Source organism: Monodelphis domestica, chromosome 2 (genome assembly GCF_027887165.1).
Source record: "Monodelphis domestica isolate mMonDom1 chromosome 2, mMonDom1.pri, whole genome shotgun sequence".
Lineage (NCBI taxonomy): Eukaryota > Metazoa > Chordata > Mammalia > Didelphimorphia > Didelphidae > Monodelphis > Monodelphis domestica.
The window spans coordinates 509,658,945-509,672,114 of NC_077228.1; the positions used below are offsets into that span (position 1 = coordinate 509,658,945).

The following is a 13,170-nucleotide window of genomic DNA, read 5'->3' on the forward strand; positions in this document are numbered from 1 at the left end:
GCTGCCCAGTTCGGTGTCCCCGGCCCATCTGGCTGGCAGAGCCCTTCCCCGCGCCTCCCTGACCTTGGGGCAGCCAGCCCCCTGGACAGCGGGCGGCGCGGCGGCATCTTGGAGCCCCCTGGTGGCCCTGGCCGGGTAGTGGGGCGGCGGCGGCGGCGGCGGCGGCGGCAGCGGCGGTGGCGTGGGGGCGGGGAGGGGGCGGGCGGACGGCGCGGCTCTCCCAGTCCGCATTTGCCGCCTGCGCGCCCGGCTGCCCGCTGCGCTGTGTGTCGGAGCGGAGCCTCGGACGCGGCCGGGCGGCCGGTGCTCGCGCTCGCTTGCCCCAGGATGTCGGGCTTCCTGGTGGAGCTGCTCGGCGAGAAGCTGGTGGCCGGCGGCGGCGAGGAGGTGGACGTGCACTCACTGGGCGCCCGCGGGATCTCCCTGCTCGGGCTCTACTTCGGTTGCAGCCTGAGCGCCCCCTGCGCGCAGCTCAGCGCCAGCCTGGCCGCCTTCTACGGCCGCCTGCGGGGGGACGCGCCGGGCACAGGGCCGGAGAGCAGGGGCGCGGGTGCTGCAGCGGCGGTAGCGGCGGCGGCGGCAGCAGCAGCAGCGGCAGCCCCCGCCGGGGCCGCCGCCGAGCCGGAGTCCGAACCGGAGCCGCGCCGCCGCCTCGAGATCGTGTTCGTGTCCTCGGACCAGGATCAGCAGCAGTGGCAGGAGTTCGTGCGGGACATGCCGTGGCTGGCGCTGCCCTACAAGGAGAAGCACCGGAAGGTGAGCCCCCAGCCCGTAGCCCTGCCCCTCCTCTTCCCCCTCCCCTCTCCGGCCCCCCGCCCCGCCGGCTTCGCCTGGGGCTGAAGTGGGGGGCAGCCGGGAGCCGGGGCTCTTTGAGAACCGAGCGGCGAAAAGTTTGACATACGCGCCCCGCCCCCGGCCTCCTCCGCGGGGATTCCCAAAGTGGGTCTGGCCGGGCCGAGAGTGTCCAGACCCCCTCCAGCGCCTTCGGGTTGTGCCCGAGGGGAGGCGGCGACCGGGGACCTATGCCCGGGGATCGCCTCTCTCTGCGTCTGCTCTTTCTGCCCCCACCCCCACCCCCATGTTTGCAGCTTTGAACGAGGTCTGACTGCTCTGGATTCCAATCTCTTGAGTGGCCCAGCATGCCTTCTGCCCCCTCCACCAGATCTCGGTGACGGGAAGAAGCTTCTCGAGCTCCATGGGGGAAATCTGCTTTTTCCACTCCAAAGGACTGAGCCCAGGCCAGCCAGATGTTGCTGGAGGGGCCCCTTCCTTTCCCTCAGCCTATTGACTTCTAGCTGATATATAGTCTGTGGTGGGGGAGGGGGGATTGGCCCCCTACCCATAATGCCAGGACTAGGAGGTTTCCTCCTTTCCCTCACTGGAAAGAGCTTCCAGGACTATCATCATTGATAGAGATGCCATGATGATTGGTGCCCTGTGGAAGGGATCGGTGACAAAGGGCTAGGAAATGGTTTTAGAGAAGAGGCACCTCCATGACTGGGAAGCCTTCCTTTAGTCCCATCCCCACGCCCCACATGTCCTCTCTCTGCTGCAGCAGATGAATGAGTGCCTTTTTTCAACATGTGGGAGGGATGCTTTCTCCAAGAAGAAGCCCTCCAGCCCCTTCAGAGCAGTGTGCATTGGCTCTCCCTCATGAAGGCTCCTACACTTTGGAGGGTTTTGACCTGTGAACGGAGCCTACACCTAGCTTTAATTGTACCTAGGTACTAAGAGAGTAGTTGTCGATTGAGATTCCCTGGTGATGAGAAAATGGGTGGCCCTGGCACTTTACAGTCAATTCCAGGGCTCAACAGTCCTAGAGAATGGGTCGTTTGGTTTGAACTGTTTATTTGGATATAACATTCACTGGGTGGAATGAAAAGTTTGGGGCCAGATGTTGCATTTTAGTGCCTAATAAAATCTGGGCAATTGTGAATCATTGAACGGGGGCCTTTTCTTCTCAGAAGCTCATTTATGATGTAGACAAGTGAATTGGGTGGAAGAAGTGTTTGGGATCCTTCAGGGAGTGGGGTGGTACCAAATACATGTCTTGCATTTCTCATAGGCATCTGATGTAGATTGAGGGAGCAAAGCAGAAGTCTCACTAATGAAGTGGTTTTAAATGTCTTGAATAAGTCTTTGCTCCATTAGAGTGAGTGAAGTACTGATCTGAGCTCAGAAATATGGAAGAGAACTTGATAAACACGTTTTATAAACTTGACATTCGGAAGGCTTCTCACCACTTTAATTCAACACCTTCACATGCTAGGCACTGAGGTAGACACTGGAGATATACCCACGAGAACTGATGCCGTCTCTCATTACTATGTACTAGTTAAATAAGTGCTTTTAAATTGATCTCTTCTTTTGACCTCACCTACATTTCCCTCCCACCCCCTACCCAGCTGGAGAAAAAAATAGTGGTTAGTACAACTCCCCAACAGAATTCAGAGTCTGACTCACTGCAGGGTTCCACACCTGTGTAGTCCCTCATCTCCACAAAGACCCCGAATGTGCCTTCTTTGGAACCCAGCTTGGCCATCGCACAGCGTTTAGTTTGGATTGTTTTGTTGTTTTCTTCCCATTTGGGTTGCGGTCAGCGTATATTGTTTTCCTGGTTCTGCTTACTTGGGGCTGCGTTGGCTCTCAGGGACCTTTCCATGCTTCTCTGTTTTCATCCTTTCTTTCCAGCCTGGCAATTAAATAAGGTAAATATTGGGATTTCTGCTACCTTCTGGATTATTCTTTACACCTCCTATAGACCTAATCACATTTTTTACAGCGCTTTTTGGTTTAGCCAAGCATTTTGTTCCCAAGAGCCCGGTGAGGCCAGTAGTGTATATGAGCCTTGTCCTGCTGCCTGTCCAGAGTCAACTTTTCTGGAAGCTTCTGAGACAGTACTGGACTCTGGAAAGATTCAGGTGCTCTGACCCCAGGCCCCTTGTGCTTTCCACTGTGACAAACAAACTAGTTATTAATATGTGCAAATTATAAGCTTGCCTGATTAATAAAAAGGTATTGAGATATTTGTCTTGGTTATTGGTTGCTTATAATGATCCTGTGGGGGGACAAGGAGCCAGATATAGAAAGTTGTTTACCAAAAGGATATCACTGATTCCTCCAGCCAATTTTAGCGTTGCCAAAGGTTTTAAAAAGTTAGTGTTCTCATTGGTTAGCTAATATGGTTTTCAGGCATCTGAAACCCTCTACTCTGGTACCAGAATACTCTTAGAGACGTACCGTAAAAAGATGAAGATTTATTTCTGGGTATTCTTCACTGATAAAGAATGGAACTGAGAAGATTATAGAGGAAAGCGATTGTCTTACATACTTTGAAAATGGATATTGCCTGCTGGGAAGGAGCTGGGCTCATCTGATTAGAGCACAAGTTCATTCAACAAACATGACTGGTCAGTGCTTACTGAATGATGGCAAGAAGATTAAAAGGATGCCAAGAGTGGAAAGTTCTTTCTGTATGGGCCAGTGAAAAACTGGGGCCACAGACGGTACCCCTAATTCATAACAAGGTGAGAGATTCCACATGACTCACTCAATGCATCTCAGCCCTGCTGTGGAAACAATTCATAATGCTTTGGATATTCTCCTAATTGTATTTATTACTGTGGACAGAGCATGCTGGAATCAACATTCATTTATTAAGAACATACCATTTGCCAGGCTCGGTGTAGGGCTCTGGAGCTACAAAGACAAATGCCAGAAACAGTCCAGTGTTCTGTTTTGTCAGGGAACATACATATTCATATAGACTACCCATACGTTCATACAAAATAAATTGAAGTTACTTTCTTTTGGGGCTGGAGCTCTGAAAAGCCCTCGCTTTCTGGGAGTTCTGAAGGAAGCTCGGAATTATAAACTGAAGAGAGGATGCTTGCAAGGACTGGGGGGACCCTGTGCTCAGGCACAGTGACCGAAGGACCAGAAGGAGGCAGGTTTGGCTGGGTGGCCTAGCATGCATGAAGAGAAGTAACGGGGAGTAGGTCTGGAATTATAGATTCTTTGGAATGGAATTAGGCAGCTTGTCCACATTCCAAAGCATCCAGCAGCTCCAGGATCCCTTCAGGGCCTAGGTAGCTAGCTTGGTCTCATCCCAGGAGCCAGATGGACTTTCTATTGCCAAAAATGGAGTTAGCATTTGATCCTAGAGGCAGCTGGGAGCCATGAGCGCTTCTGGAGCAGAGGAGTAAGTCAGGCATATGCTTTAGGAATGTTCCTTTGGCAGCTGGAGGAAATGAGATTAGAGAATGGAGACATTTGAGGCAGGGGGTCCAGTTAGGCTATTGCAGTGGTTCAGGGGAGAGTTTCTGAGAGCCTGAAATAGGGCTGTGTGACTAGAAAGAAGGAGGCAGATGGGAAAGGGATAGTGCAGAATGTCAAGGAGACTAGGCACTTGACTGGATGGGTCCAGTGAGGGAAGCACCATTGCCAGGGGTTGACTGAGGTGGTGAAGCTGGGTGCCTGGAAAGTTTGCAGGGCCCTAGGCAGAAATAGCTAAAGCCAGGAAGAGGCATGGGTTTGGATCTTAGTAACTGACCCAGAACCCCCTTCAGGGGCTCTTTCCCTCTTTATTTCTGTTTGTCCCTTTCTTGACTGTGAAACATGAAGCCTCGGTTTCTTCGCTGAAAGTAACTGTTTAAAGGAAGCCTGACTCTGTTTTGGGCCATCCATCACAATCAGCAGAAACCTTAAATCAGTTCAGACATTTAAGCACCTTCTTTATGCAGAGGGACATTGATGAAGTCAAAATCCCTGCTCCTGAGAAGCTATGTACATAGTAAAGTAAATACACAGTCACTGAAGAAGGGACAAGTCAGTTCTCTTTGGAGGGGGAAGATCCAGCCGCAGAGAGCTGGAAGGAAGATGAGTGAGTGCATTCTAGACACCGGGTTCAGCTTGTGAGAAAGCCTGGAGATGGCAAATGGAAGGTTCCCTAAACTTATTCTTACTGATGGCAACATGCAAGTGGAAACAGTGCAAATAGGTTTCTGATAACATCAAAGAACAGCGCACTTTTCTGAAATTAAGCTCTTAGGGGTCTAGGGGCCATGCCATAGGATATGATTAATACAAATGATAGAGTGGACAGCAAGAACCATGAAGAAGCCCTATCTGGTGCCCTGGTTATGACATTTCACCTTTTCTGCCCAGAATGTGGCCAAACTTTTCATTGACTGTAAAAGCAGCATCTCACACTGAAAGAAAAGTTCTACGTTACTAATTTTTCCAAGTTTTCCATTAACTTTGCATCAGGAATGTACTAACTAGTATTCCTTAAAGCCCTGCACATCCTTCTTCCCTGTGGAATAACAGAGGATTATGGTTCTAATTATTTACTGGTTGGCATTTCTCTAGAGAAAATTGAAAAATTATGTAGGGAAGAGAGAATGCCATGTGGTGTTTCTTTTCTTTCTTTTTATTCATTTCCCCTTTCAATGTCGTGTGCATTTCTGTTCGGCCCTGCACCCCGATAAGTGCTGTGGGAAAATAAAACATAAAAACATTACAGGGTCTTAACTGCCCCCAAGAAAGTTCCACTTGTTTCAGGGCTATAAAAGTAATTTATACTTAAGATTTTGTTTGTTTATTTTTTAACATACACTGATATTATGGAACTCGATGGAAATTTTAATCACGAAATAATAGCATCTTACAGGTTAAGATTATGAGGACAATTATGTCATGAGATCAGATTTCTAAATATCACATTTGTTTAAAAGCATTCCTTTCCAACAGTCAGCATTTCTTGGGTAATAAGCAGATTTTCTGACATTTTTATTTCTTACAAATTTCTTACGGATAGGAAATAATGTATCGACTTTGGAAAGCTAATACACATCTGAACTTCTGGGGTTTTAGTATATATCTAAAATTGAGGGGTCTCTTTTGACCCCCTTATGGCAAAGAAAGTAATCACTGATGTTTCCTTTGGGAGTTATAGGGCTAAGCTTTGATGGTTATTGGAGGCTTAGAATTGGCCTTCAGGCATTCCTGTGTTTGGTTAAAGGGACCCATCTCGCTCCTAAAGGTGAGTGCCTTTCTCTTTGGAAGTGTGCTTAGTTCCTCCCCAGCTTTAGAACAACTTTAGACTCAATCCTGACAAGATAAACTAGGTGGAGTCAACTCTGGTCTGTAGCAGACTTAGTTATGGCTGACCTGTTGGTTGGAAGACTGGATCATTTCTGCGGTTAACCTTAAAAGCTTAAAAAGAAATTGTTCTGTTTTTATATGGAACAACTCTGGAGGTCCCAGAAAAAACAAACAAACAAGATGATTAGGTCCTTCTTAGAATGAACCTGGTTCTACTCTGGAGGTCCCAGGGAGAAAAAAAAGATGATTAGGTCTTCTTAGAATGAACCTGGATCTACTGAGTACTTTGGATTGCAGAAGATCAACCTAGGACCTGTCCTAAAGGTCTGTTCGTACAATATAGAAGACCTTAAAAAAAATGTTAAGTTTCCTCTCCCCTGAAATATATACCACCCATATGGAAAGGTAAGTTTATATCATCCCAACAAAAGTGTCTTTGCTTCTCTTCTTCTTTTTATTTCCTTCTCTGATCTTTCTTCCTTCCCTTCCTTTCCTTCTCTAAAAAGGAAAAAAAATGATGTTATTCTACTTGGGAATTTGTGTTTGCCAATTGAGTTAGTTGAACTATTCTGGGAAACAGTTGGGGACTATAGGAGAAAAATTAGTAACTTGTCCATCCCCTTTGATCTGAGCAGATGTCTCTCGGAGAAAGAAAATTTCCATCTATTCTAAAATATTCATAGCAATACTTTTTGTAGCAGCGAAAAGCTGGAAACAAATCAGGCGCCCATTGATTGGGGAATGGCCAACGAACCGTAGTACCTCCATATAATGGAATATTATTGCATATTAAGAAATGATGAATATGAATAATTCAGAGAAACTGATAGGATACAAAGGAATCAGAACGAGGAGAATAATATACACAATTATTTAAATGAAGATAACTAACCGCAGAAGATAGCAGAAGTCAGATTCTAGATGCAATGACCAATGTCGGTTCTAGAGGACTGATGTCGGAATATTTTCCGTTTTTCTCAGCAGAGCTAGGCTGTGGATATGGAATATTATGACTCTCATTCTTTCCTGGTCAGTGTATTGGATAAATAAAAAAATTTTTTTTTTGTTATTCTAATATGACAAATGTGAAGAAACACGAACATTTCTATATACAAAGAACAGAAAAAGAATATTACGTATGAATCTATAAAGCTCATCATGTACATTGATTGGAATTGTTCGGTTTTCCAACATTGTTTTTCTTTACCGTGTTATTGCTCTTACATAAATTGTTCCCCTAGTTCTTCCCACTTTACTCTGCATGAATTCATACACACCTTCCCATATTTCTCTGAAACCATCCTTTTCAGTTATTTTTATGGAACAACTATGTTCATATATCAGACTTTATCCAACCATTCCTCACTGGATAGTTTTTCCAAACAGCTGTTCTGTGTTTTATTTTTTAATAAGAGGATAATCTAAAGGAATATATAGGCAAGTGATTGTGGTATACAAATTGTATCAATAAAACATTTTTAAAATAAAATGGGGCCTTATAAGGAAAATCGAGACAAAAGTATGTGGGGAAAACATGATACAACCCTCAACATATATCATGGTAGGGAGAGAAAGTCTTCAGATAACAGAGAGAATGAAAAATAGCACAGGCTAAACGGTAATGATAATTAGGGTGGTTAGCCCTTTCCCTAGAAAGCCGACGTTGGATATGGGTGTCATGGGAGGCTGGGTTTTTTCAGAGCTCTTCCCAGTCTAGTTTTCAGAGACTCACGAGAAAGGTCTTCCTTCCTTCAGGAACTGACCCCTTGCATATATTTGCCTCCGATTTTTTCATTTCTGCTTTCTAGTTGCTTAAGCACACCCCACATACCTTGGAGATAAATCATAGGAGTTGGTTACCACAACTTGAGGCTTTGGAATTTATCAAATTACACAATCACAAAGCCATTGGAAGGTGGTGGGGAAAAAAAACCCAACCCCACACAAAAAACAAATAGCCGATACCATGAGAAATTTCCAAATGTATTATTCATCCTATAGGCATTTGAGGACCTCGCTTTGTGTATACATCATTGAAACCTCCCTCCCACCCCCAGCTAATTCTACGAGACATGGGGGAGGGGGTGCCACAAAAGAAGTATTTGCTTCTGGGGTGTTTAGACTCTCACTGGAGATTAAGACATGTACGAATGGAACAGCCAAGAGAACAAGAGATGGTAGTTTCTTCCAGCCCCCGGATTCGTGAATAATGACAGGTCCTTTTCCTCTTTCACCTGCTCATCTGTTCCGAGACTATTTAGGCTCCCAAAGTCAAAACGTGACGGTCCACCTTCTGAAATTTAATTCAGGTTATGAGATTTGCAGAGCACTAAATACGTACTTTCAGCCTCATAACCATCCTGCCATGAGGTGGATCCTTATAGATATCATTATCATCCCATATTACTACTGAGGAAGTAGATTCCTACAGCTCCATGACTGGCTCATGGGAAGTGGGAGGAGGGATTCCAACCAAGGTCTTCCTCTATGCAGCTGCCTCTCCTTCTAATCTCGTGGCTGCTAAGATGATTAAACATTATTCTGCTTACACTAGTCTGTTAGATTTGGTCAGTTTGCTAGATTACAGGGTTGTGTTTTCTCCGTATTGGAAACACGGTGCGGCACGGTGAATTCACAGACATCTGTAGCAGAGGAAAATTCCTGCCTTCTGCATGAGCAGGATGGGCTGTGGATTGCCGTGTGATAGGTTTACTCAGACATCGAGCCATTTTGGGTTCAACGCGCATCCTCCAGTAGGCTGCACCGGTCTGGATTTGACTCCGATAGCCACAGCTGCTTCCTGCTTGTTGATTTGTCTTTGGACAATGATTGGTTGGAATAACTAAAGTAAGGACAAAAATGAGGTTTGGGGCCTAGTTCGTTGATTTCCACTAGCACTATTTTTTTTTCATTTTTTTTATCTCTTTTTTCCATTTTGGGCTAGAATAGGCTTCATCTCAATGTCTATAGAAGTTTGGGCAGGCAGGTTTAGTAGTCCAGTGTTTCGGATAGAAAGTCAGGTTGAGAGATGCTGTATGGTAGAAGTATCAGACACATCATCAGCAACCCTCTCCAAAGGGGCCTGAAGGAGATGAAAATATAATTGGGAACTATTTAACAAAAGAAATAAAAATACAATAAAACATAGATTGAATTACATTTGAAAACTAAGTCAATAGATGCCTAGGGATACTTATGTACAGATTAGAGCCCCATTTCTATTTGGATTTAACAGAATTGATGTCTTGGTTAGAGTGCTGAACTTGGAATTGGGAAGACCTAGGTTCAAATTTCTCTTCAGATATTAGGTGAGTGATTCTGGACAAGGTGTTTAAGCTCTCTGGGCCTCAGTTTTCTCATTTATAAAAGGGGATTTGAACTTGGTGGCTTCTAAGGATCCTTCTGGCTTTTTTTTTTTAATCCTCACCTTCCATCTTAGAATCAATACTGTGTATTGGCTCCAAGGCAGAAGAGTGGCAAGGGCTAGGCAATGGGGGTGAAATGACTTGCCCAGGATCACACATCTGGGAAGTGTCTGAGGCCACATTTGAACCTAGGACTTCCCATCTCTAGGCGTGACTCGCAATCCACTGAGCCACTCAGCTGCCCCCCCCCCCCCTTACAGCTTTTTCATTGACTGTGAAACTTGGGGTTTGCTATCTCACTGTCATAAACCACTCAGATATACCCTTTGGAGCCCATCGGAGTTCATCAGCCAAGACTGATGAATAAGGTATTTCTGAGGCACACTGAGCCCTCTCAGTGCAGCCTCTTGAGGGGAGTAGATTAAAAATTGGACAATCCTCCACCCTTTCTTCTTTCCAGCCCATGAAGTCAACTGATGAGCAGGAAAAGGAGATTTTGGTGCTCTGCTTTATTGCTCTGCCTTTCCCCTTACCTCCTGATTTCTCATCTGTTCACCTGGCTGATTTTAAGAGTATTTAAAGCCCTGTACTTAATTAATTTACTTTTATGCATACTTAAAGATGCCTTGATTTAGTATCTTACTGGCAAGCCTTCCAAGTTCATCAGGCTTCTTTGTTCTGTTTCTACCTTGAGTTTTACTATTTTCAGAATAATTACAACCTTAATTGAATTGTTCAATCCATCATTTATTTAAGTCATTACTAGCCATAAAGGGCAGTGTTCAGTGTAAGTAAATGGAAGGGAATTTACAGTCACAAAAACAGCTCATAGAATCTGAACTCCTTTTACTTTTGTTGAAGAAAAGCAGGACGAGGAGATAAACGATGTGATTGTTCAGCCAACTGTAAATGTTAGTTTTTCTCTTTAAGACTCATTGGCATTATAAAGATATGATGAGAAAAAAAATTAATTGAAGTGAGTTCCACCTGCTTTTTCTTCCTCCAAATATTTTAGGATTAGAGAATGAGGAAGGCAGGTATTCCCTAGAAGTCTTCATTGTCTTCTTTTTTCTTCTTTGTTTTTTAAAACCCTTACCTTCCATCTTGGAGTCAATACTGTGTATTGGTTCCAAGACAGAAAAGTGGTAAGGAATAGGCAATGGGGGTCAAGTGACTTACCCAGGGTCACACAGCTGGGGAGTGTCTGAGGCCACATTTGAACCTAGGACCTCCTGTCTCAATCCACTGAGCCACCCAGCTGTCCCCTTCACTGTCTTCTGCAGTGGTATAACTGAAAAATAAAGTTGCCTGGAAAACTGTCCCCTTCCCACCTCTCCCTTCTCACCATAGTCAATGACTAATAGGCAGTTGAAACACAGTTATTACAAATTAATTTGTAAGCATGTAGGAAGTAGAAGGTTTTATGAGTAAACAGCTTCCAAATGTCTATATGATTACTATGAAGAATGGAAAAATGAAGGTAGAAAGCAATATTTTGAGATCCTTTCATAGGTAAAAAGTGAGTTTCAGATCTTAGAAATTAAAGATTCATCTAGTTGAAACTCTTTCAACAAGCTACCATTATATGTCATTTGTTTTTGTTAAGGGAGAATAAGTTAACTTTTTGTTGTTTCAAAACTGACTTTTTCCTAGATCACACTTGTGAGTACTTTTTCTTCCAGGTGTTATTTCCCCCCTTAAGTTGAATCTAATAGCTTTTCTATTCCATACAGTAACCAAGAATTGAACCCTTCAACAGTTTGTTGCCCCATAACTGAAGTGGTTTAGGGGACTTGAGTGTGAGGACAGAGTATTAGATTCTTCTAAGTTAGAGGAAAACCTGATAAAGTTTGGCAGCTTGAAAATCTGATCCCGTCTCTAGTATCTGCTGCCCAATTTTTTCACTCTTTCCTCTTTAATGAGATAATTAGAGAGTTCTTTCTAGCACTCAGCTAGTTTTTAGTATTTATATATTATTGTAACTAGACTTTCATTGAACTCTCTAATCACATATATGCCATGTAGTATGCGGTTTCACTTAATTAATGCCTTGGAGGACATTTATTTATTTATTTGTTTGTTTTTCTTGGAGGACATTTATTTTATTTTTTAATTTTATTTAGTCAATTTAGAACATTATTCCTTGGTTACAAGAATCGTATTCTTCCCCCCCCCCCCCTTCCTGCAGCCGACACGCAATTCCACTTGTGTCCTTGATCAGAACCTATTTCCATGCTGTTGGTGTTTGCACTGGGATGTTCATTTAGACTCTACATCCCCAATCATATCCCCTCGACCCATGTAATCAAGCAGTTGTTTTTCTTCGGTGTTTCTGCTCCCACAGTTTTTCCTCTGAATGTGGATAGTGTTCTTTCTCATAGATCCCTCCAGGTTGTTCAGTATCACTGCATTGCCACTAATGGAGAAGTCCATTACATTCGATTGTACTACAATGTATCTGTCTCTGTGTACAATGTTCTCCTGGTTCTGCTCCTCTCGCTTTGCATCACTTCCTGGAGGTTGTTCCAGTTCACATGGAATTCCGCCAGTTCATTATTCCTTTGAGCACAATAGTATTCCATCACCAACAGATACCACAATTTGTTCAGCCATTCCCCAATTGAAGGGCATCCCCTCGTTTTCCAATTTTTTGCCACCACAAAGAGCGCAGCTATGACTATTCGTGTACATGTCTTTTTCCTTATTATCTTGGAGGACATTTAAATGAACAAAAAGATGACCCATCTGAGAAAAGCCCAAACTGCTTTAATTTGTGCATATTGTTCCAGGATCAAATAACTTATCCTGGGAAAGAAAGCAGTGGGGATAATTCAAAAACTCAGTTCTCCATTTCAGATGTATTATCCTCTAAATCGAGAGGGCAAAATGGGCTTTATTCAGGCCAGTCAGTTCATTCTTATCTTCTATTTATAGACCTATATGTGGGATTTTAAGAAACATTTCTCATTTACTTCATGGCTAGTATTGTGATGGCAAACCTATGGCACAGGTGTCAAAGAGGGCATTCAGAGCACTCTCTGTGGGCATGTGCACCATTGCCCACCAGAGTTTGTTACTAGAAAGGCAGAGGGACTCAGATGGAGCTGCTTCCTTCCCCTTTTCCTTCATGCCTGATGACATTTTCACTTTCTGCCTAGTAGCCCAATGGGAGTGCATAGGAGATAAGGTAGGTGGCTCACAGGTGATAGAGCTGGAGAGGAGAGGAACACTCTGGCCACTCCCCTCCCTTTCTCTATGTGTGCTTAGGACATGCCTCACTTCACTTGCCCCTCTGCCAAGCAGCTCAAGGGAGTGCTTTCTCCCTCCCTTATATAGGGTAGGGGGTGGGACAGAGCATAGCACATGGTCTCTGGGGGCAGGGGTGGGACATGGCATGCAGTTTCTAAAAGGTTCACTATCACTAGTCTAGTATATTTTTTCCCTTTTACTTTAAATTCAAATTTTCATTTTTTTTATTTTTTAAAATATATCTCCCACCAATTACATGTAACAACAGTTTTCCACATTAGTACATTTCTTTTAAGGAATTTCAAATTCACCCTGGGTTTTTTCCCGTTAGATTTTCTAGTGTCCCACAGGGTAGATATCAGCAAGCCTTGTACTCTGACTTCTTTACAAGTGTTTAATGGAAAATAAATGAATAAGTAAAGAAAGGCTACAGAAGAAGAACCCAAAGCAA

The 13,170-nt window shown here is 44.1% G+C and overlaps 1 protein-coding gene across 1 annotated transcript in view; it reads left to right on the forward strand.

Moving 5' to 3' along the window:
- Positions 1–201: 201 nt before the first annotated feature.
- The window catches only part of NXN (nucleoredoxin), a 184,456-nt gene continuing 171,487 nt past the window's right edge, over positions 202–13,170 (forward strand). The window contains exon 1 of the mRNA XM_056819591.1: positions 202–756. Coding sequence (XP_056675569.1) covers positions 328–756 — 429 coding nt within the window. The 5' untranslated portion in view covers positions 202–327. The remainder of the gene's footprint in view (positions 757–13,170) is intronic.